Below are 17725 nucleotides of genomic sequence, written 5' to 3'. Positions count from 1 at the left end.
TCGGGGCTATGCAGAGCCTGAAGTCTCATCGGACAATCCACCAGAAACGGACGTCAATGCAGGTCCCAGCTGTTGTATCCAGGGAGTCGGAACGGAAGTCTTAGACCTGGGACACTGTAATGACAGTAATGGCAATATATGAAATAAAATAGATTTTCAAGGTACAGAGTAGTAGTAGTAGTAGTAGTAGTAGTAGTAGTAGTAGTAGTAGCTCATATTGATATCTCGATAAACAAGGGCCCAAGAAACACCGAAAGATAATAAAGATAGTCACATCTTCTCGCCCAACACCAGTCCATAACACCGTAGTAATAGTGACCACCCGGAGGCAAAATAGTAAAGTTAAGAGAAAGAAAGAAAAAAGGAAGAAAGCTCTGATAGTGGGAGCGACCTGCGCCTGGAGACAGGAACTTTTGAGATTCAGGAAAAATGTCTCGCTCGTCGTAATATCAATTCGTCCGTCGTTTCGACCGGCGACACGTCCAGCGTGGCTCATAACCGCATTTGACTCCAGTGGAGGATCTCGTTCAGACTCGGGTCGTCGTCGAGCCAGTGACCTGCCCGCAGGTCGGCAGCCCGCAGATCAGCGACAACATGCTGATCGCTGATGGAGGCCAGTTCCTAGCAGATATTAGGTTTTTGTCTTGAATTTTTTTTTCTTCTTCTCTGTATCTCAAACTCACCTCGCGGAACATATTGCTGATGGCTTTCAACTGCGCTGCATGCTTCTCCGTAGGGCGCTGGCCGCGCAGAGCGTTGGCTCGATTCAGAGCCCATCGTCTGGCTGCCGCTGCGCGCAGGTAGGTTTTGTGTGCTTGGAATCGCCGGGCACTGCCGTCTAGGATAACTCTGTTTCCTAAGTCAATGGCTATTCCGCCGCTCCCCGGGGAAGAATTGGAAACTCACCTTCGTAATTCGGCCTTTTCTGCCTCGGCGGCATTCCCTGCATTCCCTACCGGGGTAGGAGTATAGTTGGAGGCCATCAGCTTTTGGGCGGCCGCCAGAGACTCGCGCAACACAACGAAGCCTTCCTCCCAGTAGTCCTCCTGGGCGACATCCATCTTCTGCTGTGAGATATGAAGGAGGAGTGTGCGGTAGTCGTTGATGATCTCGGCAACCCTCAATGCACGAGCTTGGTTGACTGATACATCAGCCTTGATCAATCCAATCCATCATGGGGAGAGTATTGACTCACGTCCGTCGGCCATTGTTGGTGATGTCAAACAGTGTACTATAAAGGCAACGAAGAAAAACAAAGAAAAGAACAGAAGAACAGTCTATCGGAAGCAAACTGAAGGAGTGAATTGAACAGGACAACGACTCCCTTATATTGAATTAGAATGACCTCGAATCGAATCGTCCGTCTGCTGTTCTTCTTCTCAAGGGAGAGAGATGCCATCCTTTTTAAGCTTACTCGTTCGGCGGCCCTCTCACGAACGAGCATCCAGACCTGGGCCTGCTGGCTCCTCAACCAGCTTCGCTCCCCTGAATTTTAGCACGTCTGTGTTGAACATTCGCCGCCATGGGGATCCCCGTTCCTCGCATCTGGCAGTCGGACGTCCAATGAGTGTTGAGAACCGGGGGGGAGAGCTCCTCCAAACGCCCAGGAGTGAACATACCAGCTGGGAGGGTGGATCTGGAAGGGGAATAGAAAAATAGCATCTGTAAAAAAAAAATATTGTTATTATTATTATTAAACCCAAAAATGCAGCAGGAGCTGCCATTGCAGTCGGCACTGCAGGTTAGTGTGGTTCATTCTGTCGGGATTCAAACTGCAAACACCAATGAGACAGGACAAAAACATAGGACTTCTCCGTACGACGGTTTGGACTAGGAAACGAAACCGTTCGCAAACCGAACATACAACCCCACAGGAGACCAGGTTGCGACGGTTTCCTGGGTTCATAGACTCGATACGATGGACCCTGCAAGATCTCTTTTTTTTCTTTCTTTTCCTGTGACAGGATTCACGAGTGGAGTTGCTTTGCGGTCTACGCAGACCAACACATCCAGCTGCTCTGCGCAAGCCACCACGCAGCTAATTATTCAGTCATGGAGACTTTGATTCATACTGAATACCAAGGTAAGCTGCCTAAGGTCGGTCCCTCTACAGTATGTGATCAGACAGGTAGATACTCTACTACTACTTGAGTAGGTAGTTACTAAGTGCTACTTCCTAGGAACAATACTCTGTATTGTTTCTGTACCGTTCCCGTTGAAAAAAAAAGCCACACAGCCACAGAATTGGCTCTCACGATGGCAGCTGAAAGCACTCCACTCAAGACGTTGTAATTGGCGTGGCTCAGCGAGGGGTTGCGTCCTTAGCACGCAGGCCATGCAGTTCTGATGCTCGCTCGCGGTCGGCCCATCCGAAGGTGCGGGTTCTATCTTTACGCTCTCTCTCTCTCTCTCTCTCTCTCTCTCTCTCTTCACATCATGCAGAGAGGTGTCATCATCGACATAGCCCATCCGGGCCAGAATCTACATTCGGCTGGTCCTCTCGACGGGCGAGGCCTGCTTGCCACCTGCGGGGACGAAGGAGATCCTACACACACACACACACACACACACACACACACACACCACAGGGGGGAGTTCCGTATGGCGTGCAATAATAATGGAGAGAGAGGAAAAGTGAATGGCGTTTCAACATGGCTATGACGAGTTATGGCTGCTGGGCTGCTGCAAGGGGTTTTTAAATGAACAACATTGCGCCTCCAGGGGTCTCTATTTCATGTTCATTCTCCCAGACAGGTTCCCTCAATCCTTCTCGCTGATGGCCTGCAGCCGTTCGTCGATCTCCTCCTCCGTCAGAGCTCGGAAGGTAGTGTCTGTCCCTTCCTGGCCGTCCGTCCGGGGGCCACCGACGATGCCAATCTCCAATTCGTGCTTCTTGAAATCGACGCTCAACACATTGCTCAGAGCGGTGATTCCTAATTCGACCACCTCCTCCCAACCGCCATCGGCGTAATCCTTGTTTTTCAGCTTCTTCTCCAGATAGTTGAGTGCCTCCTGCTGCTTCGGGCCAGACGCAGCCGCCTTGTATCCCACGTAGTATCCGGCAGGGTCACATTTGTAGAGCTGCGGGCCATTCTCCGAATCCACCGAGATCAGAGTCATGGCCACACCGAGCGGTCGCATATACGCCTATTATTCGTATCAGCCATCCCTGTTAGATAATTGTATGTATCCGCGGCTCGTATATATATCCAATCCACTTACCCGTTGCGTGTACACTTGGTTGATATTGGCAAGTCGCTTGGCAAGCACATCACAGGGCATTTCATACCCGTACTTGTATCGAAACTCGGCTGCCTCTCCACGGGCACGGTCGACAGATGCCCGGGCATCAGCAATGGAGCCCGTCATCACACAGCCCACGGACGGAGAGATCTTGAAGATGTGGGAGACGGAGGACGGGTCGATCAGTTTGTCCTGGATCGATCAGCAAGGATGATAGGTGCAAGCAAGCTAAGGCTAGAGTGGTATATTGCCTACCGCAACTTTCTTCTGAGATAGTACGACAGCGCAGTTCTTCCCCCTCACTCCGACAGAGGTGATGTTCGCCGCGGTGATGGCCTTGAATGCATATTCTATCACATCTGCTCAGCCACTATAACCCAGGTATTGTCTTCCAATTTCGTTCGCTGATGTATCATCACACATACCGACTTGGTACAGACGGCCCTGGTCCGAGAAGATGGTGATATGTCTGTCGTACCCTGCGCTTCCTGGTCCAGAGACAAACTGTCAGCGGTGAAGTCCTCTGTCAAACCAGCTCGAGCGAGCAATCCTACCAGACATGGTGATGTGATATCTTTATTTTTTGGGATGAAAGGAATAAGAAGATACGAAGGAATTAAAAAGTCGTCCTGAGCTGAGAGATAATCGTGGTTCGAATGACGCGTGCCAGCAGGTGCCTGGCTGGAGCTCCAGCTTCAGGTTCAGCTTTGTTCACCGCCTTCCGCTCACCACCAGTCTTTCTGGTACAGAGTATTGGTAGTTACTACCACGAAGTCTGCTTCTCAGCAATTATGGTACTATTTGGACAATATATTTATATAGCAATGATTTGTTCTCTTCCTGTCAGATGATAAATGTGCTCGTTGGAATTGAAACACGCTTGTAGATGCGATTAAAGTCTCTTCTTCACCTCCTAGTCCGAGTCCGAATCGCTGTCGCTGTCGCTTTCGCTACTACTTGATATTTCAATGACTGCCGTCCGGTTCTTCCGCTTCCTCTTGTTAGGGCCGTCATTGGCAGCATTCTTCTTCGCTGGCTTCGGTTTCTGAAGATCGTAGAGTTGCTGCGTGAGCGCAAACAGAACCAGCTCGGCGCGTTGTCGTTTGTGCAGGCGTTGAAGCGCAGTGGTATCCAACGACGCAACCACCTCGTCGTTCTCGAAATCCTCACTTTCTTCAGCCACCAACCAGGCCCTGAACGCTTCGATTGCCTTGTCGTATGACACCCCATTCTCGGACTCTTCCTCCTCCGTTTTGTCTTCTTCTTCCCCCTTGTCCAGATCAGCCTTGATGGCTTCCTCGGCGGCCTGGCCGAGCCGCTGCTTGGCCCCCTCGCTCTTCAGCCCCTTCAAATATGCCAGCAGGGCGGCATTGTACTGGACGGGAAGATGCTCGAGCGAAAACAGATGTTTGAAGAGTTGGGTCTCGCGGTTCTTCTGGAACTTCCATGTCTGAGGACTCTTGTAGTACCGACTCAGGTAGGAAAGGATGGGTGTCTCGTGGATAGAGGTGGAGGCTGTAGCATTGCCATCTGTCGTCTGCTTCTTCTTCTTCTCCTTCTTTCTCTTCTCTTTTTTCTCCTCTTTCTTGTCCTCGATAGGGACAGTTCCAGGTTCTTTGTCCTCTTCTTCCTTCTCCTCTACCGACTTCGATTCGCCAGTCAAGTCGGACCCCTTCTCTTTCGCTCCCGCGTCAGACTCTCGCCTCTTCCTTTTCTTCTTCTTATGCTCCGTCGTAGACTCCTGTTCAGTAGTCGGAACACCCTCCCCTTCCTCCTCTAATGATCGTTTCTTGCTTGCCTCCTTCTTCTTCTTCTCCTTCTTCTTCTTTTCTTTTCCATCTGCCTCGTTCACCGTTGATTCATTAGGTTTCTCCGATACATCCTCATGCTTGCTCTTCTTGTCCTTGGATTTGGACTTTGATTTCGATTTCGATTTCACTTCCGTCTCGGCGTCTTCGCGCTTCGAGCTTGATTTCCGTTTCGAAGAGACATCCTCCGACGGTGAGGCTTCAGCCGCCATTGTGATAAATAAATGAGACGAGATATCCGGAATTAAAACAGAAAGATTCAATTGAGTGGTACAGACAGAAGACCAGGTTCGACTTTCGCTCTAGAAATTTTCCACGCTTATCGGTGGGTCGACCTTATCGCGACACTACATAGTACAGAGTACGAAGTATACCTGAGTAGTTAACTGCATGAGTATAACCCTACTGAGCATTGAATAAAATGTATATGTACATGTCTAGTCTAACTACCGCTATTTTCGGCCCCGCTGAGATCTCTCATCTTCTCCCTCTCTCTCGACGCGGCTTCATCCGCTACAGCGGCGGCGGCAGCCTTTCTCTTCGCCCTCTCCTTGTCTCTCGCACTGGCGCCTGCCGTCCGTCGCCGACGGACAGGGTCATAGACATCGTTGAAGTTCATGACCACGCCGAGGAAGCGCATATCGACATCAGGCTGGTACGCCAGGTCGCCCAGGAGGATATTCAGCCGCGATCGAAACTCAGCCGAGAGGTCTTGCAGCCGGGTCCGTAGGGAAGGGAGTAAGTGGTCCTCTCCTGTGAGACCATTACCGTTGGGGGGGAAGAGAGAAGAGGGGGTGTCAGCGCCTGGCGTCGAGATGGACGAGACCGAGGGCTTGGTGCCATGAGGCTGACGACGGGCAGCAGAGGGGAACAGATCTTGGTCGGTGACACCCCAGTGGCCTTGCGCGGTGCGAGTCTCGATCTTCGCGCTCAGCTCCTGGCGCCGGGTGAATTCCGCCACGGAGAAGGAGTACAGGCCGTCGACGACGTCCTTGTATGCCAGCATGATCTTGAGGATTTGATGGAGCTGGCTCAGAAAGCTTTCTTCCTGCTTACCTGCAGAAGAACCGGATGAGGAGGTGGTGGTAGTGGAGGAGGAGTTGGAAGCTTTGGACGAGGTCGACGAGCCCAGCAGTCCCTTGTGTGTGATGGAATTAAGATACTTGGTGTGCGCTTCGATCAAGTCGTCCAGTGTGCAGCCTGGTTTGGAGATCGCCGCCTGCAGCTGGTCCCAGCTGGATTCGATGACCTCGAACAGGATGTAGTACTGCAGCTGGCAGACAAAATGGATCATCTCCGCAATGACACAGCGGGCACGCTTCCAGTCCGGGCCCACCTTGTCGTCCACATTGCCCAGCACCCCTCGGGCACCCGTCATGCAGCGTCGCCAGGTGCTGCCCAGAGCAAACTCGACCCTTTTCACTCGCCACAGGAAGTTAAAGACCTTCAGGTACTGCGTCGACCCCCACGGCGTGATGATCACGTCCACGGGTGCATCGATCTTGTATTCGAGGGTGAAGCAATCCCAGCCGATCTCGCCGTGGCTCAGTTCGAGCATGCGGGCGTCGAGCCGTCGCAGGACATCGGGGGAGTCATATTGGGCATTCGACGCGCGGATCGCATGTTCCAACTGTGCGGTCAGGGTGTGCCGGTACTGGGAATTCGCGGGGCGGTCCAAGTTTGAAGCCAAAGACTCCATTAGCAAGGCAATAAAGTCACCCTGGCCGAGCAGCAGGTATTTCTTCAATGCCTCGAGATGGTCGAAGAGTTTGAATTTGTCGTCCATCAGGTGGATCAGCCGCGCCATGGTAGTCTTATACGCCTCGTCGATGCTGGTCTCCAGCCGTGCGGTGTCACCGTACTGGAGTTCCTTGGACGCCTCCTTCGAGTATGCTTCGACCCATCCGGAGTCGCCGCACCCGTATCTAATGAAATTCAACGATTTCCCGATGAGAAAGATCTTCTTCGCAAACTCCTGGGTGATGATCGAGGGCACCATCTCATCATCTAGCTTGTACTTGTCTTCCCAGACGCTCGTAGCAATGCGTCGCGGGTCTGTGCTGGGCCTGAATTCAGGCTCCACAACGAAAAACTCCTTGTAGGGGTCAGACAATTCGCCGTCATAAATCCAGTGCCGTAGCATGTCGTAGAATGGCCGCGTAACGTGGGTTAAAAGCTTCTCGGCAAATGCGCAGACGAACGGATCCCCGTGGGAGGACGAGAAGCCATGAATAAGAGAAATCAACTGGCCACCTTTTTTGTCTTTTACAGTTAATTAGTATGTATTTGAGAGAGAAAGAGGGGGGGGAGGGAGGGAGGGAACTTACTACGCGACTCCTCGACGATCAAACTCATCAACCGCAAGGCCATTGTGGCATCCCTCGTCCAGACCACACATCTCTTCAAAGTGACCCCCCCACGCGCCATACCCTTGGGTTCATTCGAGTCCCCGATGGCAATCAAAGCTCTTCGGATCTCCCCTTCCAGAGTGGCAACCAAGCCCAGGTAAGAGCGCAGCTCGTTGGCAACTGCGGCGCGCAAGCTCTGGCTGATCAGCCCGCCGTCGGAGCTGTTTGCAAAGTTGGACAGACCGCGGTAAAGCAAACACGGTTCGGCAAGAGAATGCAGGAGAGAGAGAATGGGGATGGGTAAGTTGGGGGGCAGTTTCATGATCGACGACGAGGAGAATTCCAGGTTGGAAGAGGATAACCCCTGCAGGTTGAACGGAAGGTCACGCAGGAGTCCGTGTTCCACGGGCTCGACCGATTCCTGGCCCTGACTCTTCTCTACCTGGTCCTGTGCAGGTTGTGGTGGTGGTGGTGGTGGTGCCTTTGAATTTGCTCTCGATCTGCCACCAGCCTTGGGCTCATCCGAAAGGTGTTGCTCGGCAGAAGCTTGCCTTGGACCCTCTTCAACAGGCCTAACTGTTTCTCCCATCTCCCTACTATCATGTCGTAGCGAGCTGACCCGTTCCTGTCGGACAGGCCGTTGCGACGCCGAGGAGCTGACCGCCGGTCCTTCATCGTCCGAGTCTCCTCCTCCTCCCATTCTGATATCCAACCCTCTCCTCTGTTTTTGCCCGTTGAACAGCAAATTCTGTAATCCCCCCTCATCCATCAACGGGCTGCGACTGCGCTCGCCCTCATTATCTTCCAGGGGTACCTCTGGGCTCGAGAGCCGGTAAAGCAGGTACAGGATCGCCCATTTCTGCGACAGCACCGGCTGCGTCAGGAGGCGCGAGTATAGATTCGAGAACCGCACCGCCTTGTCGGGGCTCGCATTCTCGCGCAGTAGTTTCCGCTTGATCAGGTCGGAGGCGTTGTTGATGTTTTCTCCTCCTGCCAGACTCCCCCTGCGGGCTGCTACTCCACCTCCTCCTGTAGATGGCGAAGCAGGATCCGCCGATCGGGCATGTGATTCAAGGGTACGCCATGCGCGCTGCAGATTCTGGTGATGTCTGCGCTCCTCTGCCGCGGAGAGAACGTCCTCGGCGGCGTCGTCGGAGAGATCGCCTGGGAGAGCAGAGGCCGAGAGGGGCGGGGTGAGCGAGTCGACCAGTTGCGAGAGAGCGTCGTCAATCCGGCGCGGCCGGGTGGATGGACGAGACATCGTCGATAGAGATCGTTTGATTTGTTTTATTTTTGATGATGATGATCTAAAAAAGAAAAAAGAAAAGAAAAACCCCCCGGTAGATTCGTTATTGGGCTCGAGGCGCGTGGATGCTTCACCGCGCTCGTTTGCGAGGATCCGGAGTCTGATTCGAATCCTCCAACCGGTGCATATCGTAGCACTGAAATCCTAGCAGCAGATTATTTGGCATTCATCGGTCACCCATCTAGGGATGATGCCCTTGTTCGACAATTCGTCGCGTGGAGCAGCTCACCGTTGTTGAAGATGCGGGACGCGCCATGTCCTGTTTGTCTTGTTTGCCGCCAAGCGAGTTACTATATAAAAATGACCTACAGTGTCCAGTATAGAAATCAATAATAATAATAATAATAACAATGGAACAATCAAGATCCAATTCTGTCACTAATTCAAAGCTACCACACCAACCTGTATACCTCGGTTCATCGCGGGCATTGTGGTTCGAAAACAGCGCAGTAGAGCAGAAGGAAGAATACAGGAAAATTCAAGCGCCTGAGTTTCAAACGAGGTGCAGAAAAACAGTATAGCTAGGCCTGGTAGCAATAGATATAACTAATTCATTCGAATCACACAAAGCCGCCGATACGCCGCCCTAGAAGGGGAAAAAAAAAAAAGGACGAAAAAGACAAAAGGCAGCCCCAGTGCCTCGTAATATCAAACAAGAGAAACCAGAACAGGACAAGAAGATTGAAAACCTCGGTGATAAAGAAAAAAAATGAAAGGAAAGGTTCAAGAGGAACAATACTACAGGCCTACCCTGCAAAAAAGAATGAAAAAAGGTATCCTGTCCATGGTTTGAGACCAGGTCCTTGATTCACCTAGTAGGGAGGTAATTAATAGAAAAACAGAAAGGTGAAGGGAGAAAGAAGGAGGAAACTCGAAATATCAAGAGCCAACAAATTCTCATGCGCCAAATTTACACGCCTCCTGAGGTGACAATTTGAAAAAAGAAAAGAAAAGAAAAGAAAAAGAAAAACCGAGGTGTCACATCTGATTCAGCCCGTCCATTTTTGGTTCGTATACATCATTAACACCCATCCATGCCAAAGGCCCATGTGTGAATCGCGCAGCTGAAGGAGGTTTTGAGAAAGAGACATTAGGAGGATCGATCCAGTAACCGGGGCAACCCTAGAAAAGAGAGGGTTGATCCGGAGTAGGATCTTGAAAAAAAGGTGCAGAGGATCTCGAGGGGGGGGGGGGGGGGGGGGGGGGGGGAGAAGGTTGTCATCAGCTCTGCATGCCGTAAAAGCAACGGAAGTGTATAGATCTTTGAATAAGCCTTGTCCGTAACTTTGAGTAAATATCAAAAAAGAAAGAAAAAGGACCATGGGAGGCGTCATTTCGTCTTATCGTCGGATGGCTTGGGCGGGGATGGGACCACCGGGCATGCCCATATTGCTAGCGATGCTGTAAGGGTGCGGGTCGAAGCCGGCGGACATGCCGTTCATCATGAGAGGGCCCAGGCCTTGAGCTTGGGAGACAGGACAGTCCTTGTGCGCCAATAGCAGCGTCTTCAGATTCACAATCTCTTCCCGAAGCTGCGTCACGGTTGCGGTGAGAGCATCATTCTCCGTGGTGAACAGCTCAACCTTAGCCTGAAGGTTAGCCAGCCATTGCTTTTTCCGTTGACGACATTTGAGTGCAGCGACCCTAACCGCATTAGCGAAAAAAAAAAAAAAATCCTTTTCATCATTCAAAAAGGTCCGATGAACATACCGGTTTCTCTCGAGGAAATTCCTCCGCTTCTCTTCATCTGTCATCTTCTTGGGATCGATCTGAGACTTCCGCCTGAAGTCATCATCGTCATCCGAATCGCCGGGATCCGAGGGCGGCTCGGTGCTGACCGAACCGTTGTTCACCCTCGCCTTCTTGTTGGAGCCCTTGGCCACGGGAGAGTCGTCGGCCTTGCGTCTGTTGTTGTTGGCGGCAGCGGAGGCTTTCGTGGCGGCGCCCTTTTTGTTTTTGCCCTTGGCGGTCGGTTTCATCAGCTCGCCCTGCGCATCGGACAGGTCGTCACTCAGCTCGCGGGCGCCATTGCCGGCACCAATCAAGGCTGCTTTGGTTGCGCCGCTGGGGTCGCGCGACTGGTCATGCTGGACCCCGAGCGCCGGCTGACCGGGGACGGGATATTGGGCGGGATTCGGCTGGCCACCCTTGGCCAGCATGAAAAGACCGTTAGCGGCATCAGCGGCGTCGTGGTGGGTGAAGGGGTCGACGGCCGTCGGTTGGTTTTTCAAGTCCATGTTGGACGACTGGGCGGCGGCGGCGGCCTGCTCGGTTTGAGAGGCGGGGTTTGAGGTGGGAGCGTGTGCGCCGTTCTTCTTGGCCGCGTTGAGGGCGGTACGGTGGAATTCAATCGTCGACGGGGTGGCGCCGCCGTTCTGGAGTTGCTGGAGGATGGCCTGGGAGTTGGGGCTGGGCGCCGGGAACATGGAACCGCCGCCGCCAGGGGTCAGGCCGGTGCGGAGCGACGATTCGTTCGGGGTCGGGAAGCCTCTGCCGATGCTGTCGAAGTAATCATTGGGACCGGTAGGCCCCGCGAGCATTGCCGGGCTCAGGGGGCCGGAGCGAAGGGAGTTCGACCAGTTGTAACCTCCCGCAGAGCTGGCGCCCCCCAGGGCAGGCGAGGTCAAGGAGGCGACGGGAGGAAGGAGGGACTTGCCGGGTGTGTCCCCGGAGGCGAAGGATTGTTCAAAGGGGTTCGGCTCCAGCGAGAACGGGTTGTGGACCGAGTTGAAGTAGTCGGGCGTGTCCGAGGCAGTGGTGATGGCAGGTCGAGGCGCAACTGAGGCCTGCGAGTCGATTTCCCCCTTCACGTCTTTATTCTCAGCAGCGGGCGCTTGCGACTCTGTCACGAAAGATCTTGATCAGCATTCGGCACTTATCTTTTTCTTCTTCCAAAAGGCAAAACACTAGTAACAGCAGCAGTAAGAAGTGAAAGAAAAAAAAAAAAAACCAGACAAGCACGCGACAGCGACAATACCGGTAGCAGAAACGCGACGACGACGACGAGTCGAGATACCCATCGCGTCGCCCAGGTGACAATACCGAGAATCACCAACAATCAATAAGATCAAAAGGCCAAAAATAAAAATGATGACACTCGTCTCGAAATCAGATAAGGACAGGAGTAGTCAATGACGCGAAAAAGTGAGGTCATCCCGAGGGGGCACGATTAAAGTATCAGAAGGGTATGGTGGCGGCAGTATTACCAAACCCAAAAAGAGCCAACCTCAAAAGGGAAAAATTTCAAAGCAAAAAAGACAAACAGAACCAAACAGAAAATCGGGGCCCAGCAGGGCAAGAGTACGAACCTTCTGCTTTCATCGCCTTCTTCTTCGCGTCCATGGGAGCGACAGAAGTACGAGCGCTAGGATTGGAGATGTGCGTCGAGGCTCTAGAGGCGACTGCAGCAGACATATTCTGTTTGGGATGGATTCAAGTAGGAATGGCCGCAAGCGACCGGTGAAGCGAATGGCAGTGTGACAATAACGCCGGGCGGAAAAAGGACGAAAAAGATTAATTCGAATACGGAGGGTTTGGGGGAGTGTTAAAAAAAAACGCGGTGCAAAAAAGAACAGCGCCTGGTCGGGCTATCGCGTTGCGCGCGGTGGACGATTGATGATAGAGTACTTGAGAGTGACAGAGAGGAAGGGAGAAAAGTTGTGACGTAGTCAGGTTGAGCCGTGAGATTTTTAGGGGCAGCAGAAAAGAGGAGGAGGAGAAGGAGGAGGAGAAAGTTGTTTAGCGCCAGTCAGAGTCAGCCGAGTCGAGTCAAGTCGGGGGAACGTCCTGTCACCGAACCGTGCAACGTACCACGTACCTAGGTAGCAGTTGTATTGGTTAGTTATTTAATAAGAAGAAACGGAAAATATCAAGATTTAGGTATTCAGGTATTCTAGGTGGTTTCCAATCTATTCTACTGGTATTCCCGATGGTAGGTAGGATAGAGTGTTCTCGTCTCCTTACTTACTCCGTAGGATACTTCGATCTTTTAGCCACTCCTCGATACAAGTAAATCCAGACGTGCAATAAATCATATATATCTATTTCTGCATACTACCTAGTTACAAACACTACTCGGTAGTTCACTCTCTACAAGCGACATGCTATCTCACTGTTCAGTCTTCAGAAACTGGCGACGGCAGACGGCAGACGGCAGATGAGATCACGGTGACGACGACAGGAATCCTACTGAATGCCGGATTGGCCCGGGGGCCACTCGCCAGGCCTGGGGCCCCACTGCAAACAGACCATTCACGGGATTGAATTCCCGGCCCACTCACACAAGGCCCCATTCTGTCCAATCAGAAATGTCGATAGTGGACGAGACCGGCCAGAGTGCCATCCGCCTGGCTGTTGATTGGGCTAGGCTGCAATGACGCAATTTCTTCATGAATTTCCACTCCCAGACCGGTCCTGACTGTATGCCTGAGGCGTTCAATTGCCTGAAGACATTCTATTATTGCCAGGTACGGGAGTACAGGACAGAGTACAAGTAGGAGCACCTAGGAAGTACCTGGTACAGGAGTACCTAGTACCTACTTTGGTACTCCATGCACAACATATGCATGTAACAATACTCATACTCTTGATCAACATCATCTAGTCAAGTCTGTAGAGACGTCCAGTACTTAGTACTTACTACCTAGTATTGATATAGAATGCTGAAAACCATTAGGCGATCCTAGCAAGGACTATGCCTGAGCTCTAGATTCTAGCCCCTGAGCGGGTCAACCAAGATAGATATGCAAGAGCCGGTTGGAACATAACCAAAGAATATAAGCTTCGTAGGACGGGTCCCCCAGGTCTTGAGTACATGCGCCAGTCCGCTCTGACGTAGCGGTTTAGCTTATCGTCTTATCGATGGAATGAGTACGAGAACGACAGACTGGGGATGTTTTTCCAATAGTTTCAGTTTAGTTCGATGGAGATAAATCAATGAATCGTGTGTACTTTTGATGAGTCTAAACGCTCACGAGGAGGAACGTTACGACCCCCGATAAGTGGAATAGTTCCATGGCCCCAGCAGGACAGGAACATGATAATGTCTCCAGCCATCTTCTCCCTCACGGCCGCGTCCCTTGACGGTGAACTTGACGTCCACTTCAGGCCAGAAACTCTCCACCCCCTGCGCTTCAAACCACGCGCCCACCGCGAAACTAAGCTGCCAGTTTGTCCGGCTGTCCCCTGTCGGAAGAGCGCCGAGGATATCAACGACCCCCGTACCAGATCCGGTCGATTTGGGCGTCCAGGTCTTGACTCGGCCGTCTGAATCGGTGACGGCGTGGAACTCGAGGCGGTTCTGCGTTTGGGAAGCAGGAGAAGACACGAGCGTCAACGTCACAGGGAGGTTTGCAGCCGGCGACCCTGTCAGCGTGTTGAGAACGTGACAGGTAATAGGGTCCCGAGCCATAGCCATTGGTATAGATGTGTGCTGTGTTGCTGGCGGTGAAGAAGAAGAAGAAGAAGAAGAAGAAGAAGACAAGGTCGGTGCAGACGGTGGGAGCGAGGGTTTGGGACTCTGTTCCAGCTGGCGTTGGTAAAGAGCAAGACGGTCAGTAATTCTTCCCACCTGAATCGCCGGGTGAGGTGTCTGGTTGTCTGTGTCCATTCACTCGGCAAAAAAAAGCTTCTTGTCAGTTATAAAACAAAATTTACTAAGAACAGCAAGTCATCTTCTTTTATGTTTCTCCTCGTCGGAGAGCACCGACAGCTGTTACGGAGTAGACCTTCAGGTGGGGCAGGCGTTGCTAGATCTGGATCTGCTCTTTTGATAGGAAATGTGAAAAAGACTCGAGCGGTGCTGTGTTATCTGGAGTCTATTGTCCTCACCAAGTGTAAACGCTTCGTTCAGTATATCTATTTCCTCGCAATCTGGGTTCGGTGTTGGGAATAGTGAGCGGGCAAGAGAATCCCCAAGGAGCGAGGCGGTGGTGGGATTGTGTGCCACTTTGCGTGCGCAAAAAACACGCTCTCTTCCTTGGAGCCCATCTCATAGATAAATTTGGTCTCGGTAGAACACTCGTATTGAGTGTCTTCGATCGTCTGGCGTCCATCCATCTCATGGTCCAACTGCCTCGTGGGTTCGGGAAACTTCCAAGCGGGCCCGACCTGGCGCTTGCGGGGAGCCAACAATCACCAGGCGCGGTGTGGCCTTTGACAGGAATAATTTGTCTTCACCACTGTTTCAGCTTCATACTTACTTGCTTTGTAATTTTTCATTGCGTTATTTACTGTCTGCTGTTACTTTTTCCCAAAACCAGCGATTCCAGCAGGCTCTAGTCGCCCGCCTACCATGTCTACGACCGCTGTTGTCCCCGCCGACGACGCCATGGAGCCTACGCTCCAGTCGATTCTGAGCCAGAAGACACTGCGCTGGATCTTCGTCGGGGGTAAGGGAGGTGTAGGAAAGACGACCACTTCGTGTTCTCTGGCGATCCAACTGGCCAAGGTCCGCAAGTCGGTGCTGCTCATTTCCACCGACCCCGCGCATAACCTGAGCGATGCATTCGGGCAGAAGTTTGGCAAGGAGGCGCGTCTCATTGATGGCTACACCAATTTGAGTGCCATGGAGATCGATCCCAACGGGAGTCTTCAGGATCTTCTAGCGGGAGGTGAAGGACAGAACGATGACCCTCTCGCGGGCATGGGCATGGGAAACATGATGCAGGACCTGGCTTTCAGTGTACACTGCTCTACTCGTCTATTCTTGGTTTATTACAATATACTGACTTTTTTCTCCTCTTTTAGATTCCCGGTGTCGATGAGGCCATGTCTTTCGCCGAAGTTCTCAAACAAGTCAAGTCGCTATCCTACGAAGTGATTGTGTTCGACACCGCGCCGACAGGTCACACGCTCCGCTTCCTGCAGTTCCCAACGGTGCTTGAGAAGGCTTTGGCGAAGCTGTCGCAGCTGTCCTCGCAGTTTGGCCCGATGCTCAACTCGATACTGGGATCCCGCGGTGGTTTGCCCGGCGGCCAGAACATGGATGAGCTCTTGCAGAAGATGGAGTCTCTGCGCGAGACGATCAGCGAGGTCAACTCGCAGTTCAAAGATGCCGACCTCACGACTTTTGTCTGCGTCTGCATTGCCGAATTCCTGTCGCTATACGAGACCGAACGCATGATCCAAGAGTTGACCAGCTACAGCATCGACACCCATGCCATTGTTGTCAACCAGCTGCTCTTCCCCAAAGAAGGAAGCCAGTGTGAGCAGTGCAATGCCCGCCGCAAGATGCAGAAGAAGTATCTCGAACAGATCGAGGAGCTGTACGAGGACTTCAACGTGGTGCGGATGCCTTTGTTGGTGGAAGAGGTCAGAGGAAAGGAGAAGCTGGAAAAGTAAGTCTTTTTGTATTGACCTTCTAACTGCGGTCACTGACTTATTTTTCTTTTTTTTTTTTTACAGGTTCAGTGACATGCTCGTGCATCCTTACGTCCCCCCTCAGTAAACCACAGGCCTTTAGAGATAATATCGATCAAAAACTCAGGCATTTAGCCCTCTACGAGTCATGATAATGAAAAAAAAAATTATATAGAATTTCTTGCCTCGCCACTTGTCGAGTCTCTCGCTCCCTGCGTTCTTGCTTCATATGCCTCACTATCTCCCAATTCATTCGCCACCGCGCCTCACTCTTGGGGCACGCCCCCGCGGTCTCTCCTACTATCTCACCCTCGAGTTTCACCGTCGATTTTGGCTCCTTGGGTGATGCGTCGTATAATATACTTGCATTTCAACAGCCCTACGTTTTCTCTCGGCTGTAATTATGCAGATCCATGCCAGCCTGACCACCTTCGCTTCCAAGGGTGCAACGAAAACACCCCTTCTGCTATTCTTAATCGTATGGAGCAGAGATATGATTGTACCACCATAAAGCACGACCAACCACAGAGTTGAAGTACAACCGGCTGATAAACTTTACAGTCACACCGCAACTCTGGCAATTGGTCGCATCATTCGTCGGGCTTGGTCTTTGTCCATTGAATCGTGTGTCTAGAGGAAATAAAAGAATATACCCATTGTAGTGTAGGTAGTAGTTATGGTGTAAACCACTCCGAACACATTGACGGGTCTGTTTCCATTGAGCGACTGGAGGAAACTCAAGGGCAGGGATTAAATAAATACTGACTAAACACAACTGTCAGCGCACTAAAACCTCCTGGATTAGATCCAGACCCTTTCATTATATACACTGTAAAATCCTGCGAACTAAGACATCGGCTCATCTAGTCGCTTCTGGGGTGGGCGCTTCGTATGCTGAACGATCTCGAAATGGCCACATGCAGCTCCACGGCGCCAGGAAGAGGAAGAGGGACGGAGAGATAGAGAGAAGGGTCAGATGTTCTCTTGGCCCCAGCATGTCTGTTCCTGGAGATGAAATGTACCTATCTAGTAATTTGCTGTCTTTTTTTTTTTTCAGGAGTGTGCCAGAAGCCTCGCTTGGAAGCCAACCAACGTCCGCTCTGTAGTAGGTAGTTAGTAGCTAACAGTACTGACAACTTCCCGCCGACCCCTCTCTCCTCCTTGTTATTCCACTCCACTTGGGCGAAAGCATGCTTGACCTACGACTACGGAGTTACGATCAGGTTTAGGCCGTACTTCTCCCCATGTTGCGTGCGTCTTAAGAAGGGCTAATGATTGAGGATCAAAAGTCAGTTCTAGCCCGCGAGGTCCCTCCATCCATGGAGCCACGACAACATAGCAGCGGACCAAATTGGCGCTGCATCAGTGCATGCCCACCGCAGCAAGAAGGGCAATGAAAGCACGAAATGGGAGGTCCTAGGTGCAGCTTACGCAGTATACGGGCCTGTTACCTGCGTTGGTAAATCTGCAATGCCTTCCATGACAGTTTCCCGACGTCGTCCAGCCTCATTCCGAAAGGGTTGGATCTCGACTTCTCAAACAGTGAGGCGGAAGTTCCGGGATCCGAAATCGCCAGCTATGGGGGAGATAGTTGTGAAAAAAAAAGCTATTCTCCCAGCCTGTTCCGTCATCGGTAGCCGCCAGCTGATGGATGGATGGCC

The 17725-nt window shown here is 51.9% G+C and overlaps 8 protein-coding genes across 8 annotated transcripts; 2 read left to right on the top strand and 6 right to left on the bottom strand.

Moving 5' to 3' along the window:
- Positions 1 to 492: 492 nt before the first annotated feature.
- On the bottom strand, positions 493 to 1208 carry ASPZODRAFT_138668 (hypothetical protein; the record flags this gene model as incomplete). The annotated part of the gene is made up of 4 exons (XM_022724480.1): positions 493 to 621; positions 684 to 849; positions 907 to 1141; positions 1196 to 1208. The coding sequence occupies 4 exons, from the start codon at positions 1206 to 1208 to the stop codon at positions 493 to 495; spliced, it is 543 nt and encodes a 180-aa protein (XP_022586103.1).
- A 1228-nt stretch (positions 1209 to 2436) lies between these two features.
- Positions 2437 to 3836, bottom strand: ASPZODRAFT_127688 (hypothetical protein). Its single transcript, XM_022721816.1, has 5 exons — positions 3798 to 3836; positions 3669 to 3731; positions 3499 to 3593; positions 3223 to 3435; positions 2437 to 3147 (listed from the first exon to the last, which is right to left on the bottom strand). The coding sequence occupies exons 1-5, from the start codon at positions 3802 to 3804 to the stop codon at positions 2761 to 2763; spliced, it is 765 nt and encodes a 254-aa protein (XP_022586102.1). The 5' UTR covers positions 3805 to 3836; the 3' UTR covers positions 2437 to 2760.
- Positions 3837 to 3955: 119 nt separating this feature from the next.
- On the bottom strand, positions 3956 to 5339 carry ASPZODRAFT_127687 (hypothetical protein). The gene has a single exon (XM_022721815.1). It carries the CDS (start codon positions 5261 to 5263, stop codon positions 4157 to 4159), a length of 1107 nt encoding a protein of 368 aa, XP_022586101.1. The 5' UTR covers positions 5264 to 5339; the 3' UTR covers positions 3956 to 4156.
- A 154-nt stretch (positions 5340 to 5493) lies between these two features.
- Positions 5494 to 8660, bottom strand: ASPZODRAFT_57346 (hypothetical protein; the record flags this gene model as incomplete). Its single annotated transcript, XM_022728680.1, has 2 exons — positions 5494 to 7313; positions 7379 to 8660. The coding sequence occupies 2 exons, from the start codon at positions 8658 to 8660 to the stop codon at positions 5494 to 5496; spliced, it is 3102 nt and encodes a 1033-aa protein (XP_022586100.1).
- A 1225-nt stretch (positions 8661 to 9885) lies between these two features.
- On the bottom strand, positions 9886 to 12562 carry ASPZODRAFT_127684 (hypothetical protein). The gene is made up of 3 exons (XM_022721814.1): positions 12014 to 12562; positions 10416 to 11547; positions 9886 to 10349 (listed from the first exon to the last, which is right to left on the bottom strand). Exons 1-3 carry the CDS (start codon positions 12117 to 12119, stop codon positions 10046 to 10048), a joined length of 1542 nt encoding a protein of 513 aa, XP_022586099.1. The 5' UTR covers positions 12120 to 12562; the 3' UTR covers positions 9886 to 10045.
- Positions 12563 to 13324: 762 nt separating this feature from the next.
- Positions 13325 to 14770, bottom strand: ASPZODRAFT_127683 (hypothetical protein). The gene has a single exon (XM_022721813.1). It carries the CDS (start codon positions 14311 to 14313, stop codon positions 13690 to 13692), a length of 624 nt encoding a protein of 207 aa, XP_022586098.1. The 5' UTR covers positions 14314 to 14770; the 3' UTR covers positions 13325 to 13689.
- A 227-nt stretch (positions 14771 to 14997) lies between these two features.
- ASPZODRAFT_54985 (hypothetical protein) lies at positions 14998 to 16152 on the top strand (the record flags this gene model as incomplete). Its single annotated transcript, XM_022728506.1, has 3 exons — positions 14998 to 15387; positions 15453 to 16042; positions 16110 to 16152. The coding sequence occupies 3 exons, from the start codon at positions 14998 to 15000 to the stop codon at positions 16150 to 16152; spliced, it is 1023 nt and encodes a 340-aa protein (XP_022586097.1).
- A 47-nt stretch (positions 16153 to 16199) lies between these two features.
- On the top strand, positions 16200 to 16838 carry ASPZODRAFT_127682 (hypothetical protein; the record flags this gene model as incomplete). Its single annotated transcript, XM_022721812.1, has 1 exon — positions 16200 to 16838. A coding segment is annotated over one exon (357 nt), but the record flags the coding sequence as incomplete, so codon positions are not given.
- Positions 16839 to 17725: the final 887 nt, after the last annotated feature.

This window comes from Penicilliopsis zonata (assembly GCF_001890105.1).
Source record: "Penicilliopsis zonata CBS 506.65 unplaced genomic scaffold ASPZOscaffold_1, whole genome shotgun sequence".
NCBI lineage: Eukaryota > Fungi > Ascomycota > Eurotiomycetes > Eurotiales > Aspergillaceae > Penicilliopsis > Penicilliopsis zonata.
The sequence above is the reverse complement of the archived record's forward strand: the minus strand, read 5'-3'. Positions and strand labels throughout refer to the sequence as shown.

Excerpts from the sequence above, each read along its gene's own strand:
- ASPZODRAFT_127688 (XM_022721816.1), bottom strand. Across the intron at positions 3,594-3,668 it reads GGGCCGTCTGTACCAAGTCG|AATATGCATTCAAGGCCATC; the intron begins GTATGTGTGATG and ends CAGATGTGATAG. Across the intron at positions 3,436-3,498 it reads TATCTCAGAAGAAAGTTGCG|GACAAACTGATCGACCCGTC; the intron begins GTAGGCAATATA and ends TGATCGATCCAG.
- ASPZODRAFT_127687 (XM_022721815.1), bottom strand. The coding sequence starts at position 5,263 with ATGGCGGCTGAAGCCTCACCGTCGGAGGATGTCTCTTCGAAACGGAAA.
- ASPZODRAFT_127684 (XM_022721814.1), bottom strand. The coding sequence starts at position 12,119 with ATGTCTGCTGCAGTCGCCTCTAGAGCCTCGACGCACATCTCCAATCCT. Across the intron at positions 11,548-12,013 it reads GAAGGCGATGAAAGCAGAAG|AGTCGCAAGCGCCCGCTGCT; the intron begins GTTCGTACTCTT and ends CTTTCGTGACAG. Across the intron at positions 10,350-10,415 it reads AATTTCCTCGAGAGAAACCG|GGTCGCTGCACTCAAATGTC; the intron begins GTATGTTCATCG and ends TAATGCGGTTAG.
- ASPZODRAFT_127683 (XM_022721813.1), bottom strand. The coding sequence starts at position 14,313 with ATGGACACAGACAACCAGACACCTCACCCGGCGATTCAGGTGGGAAGA.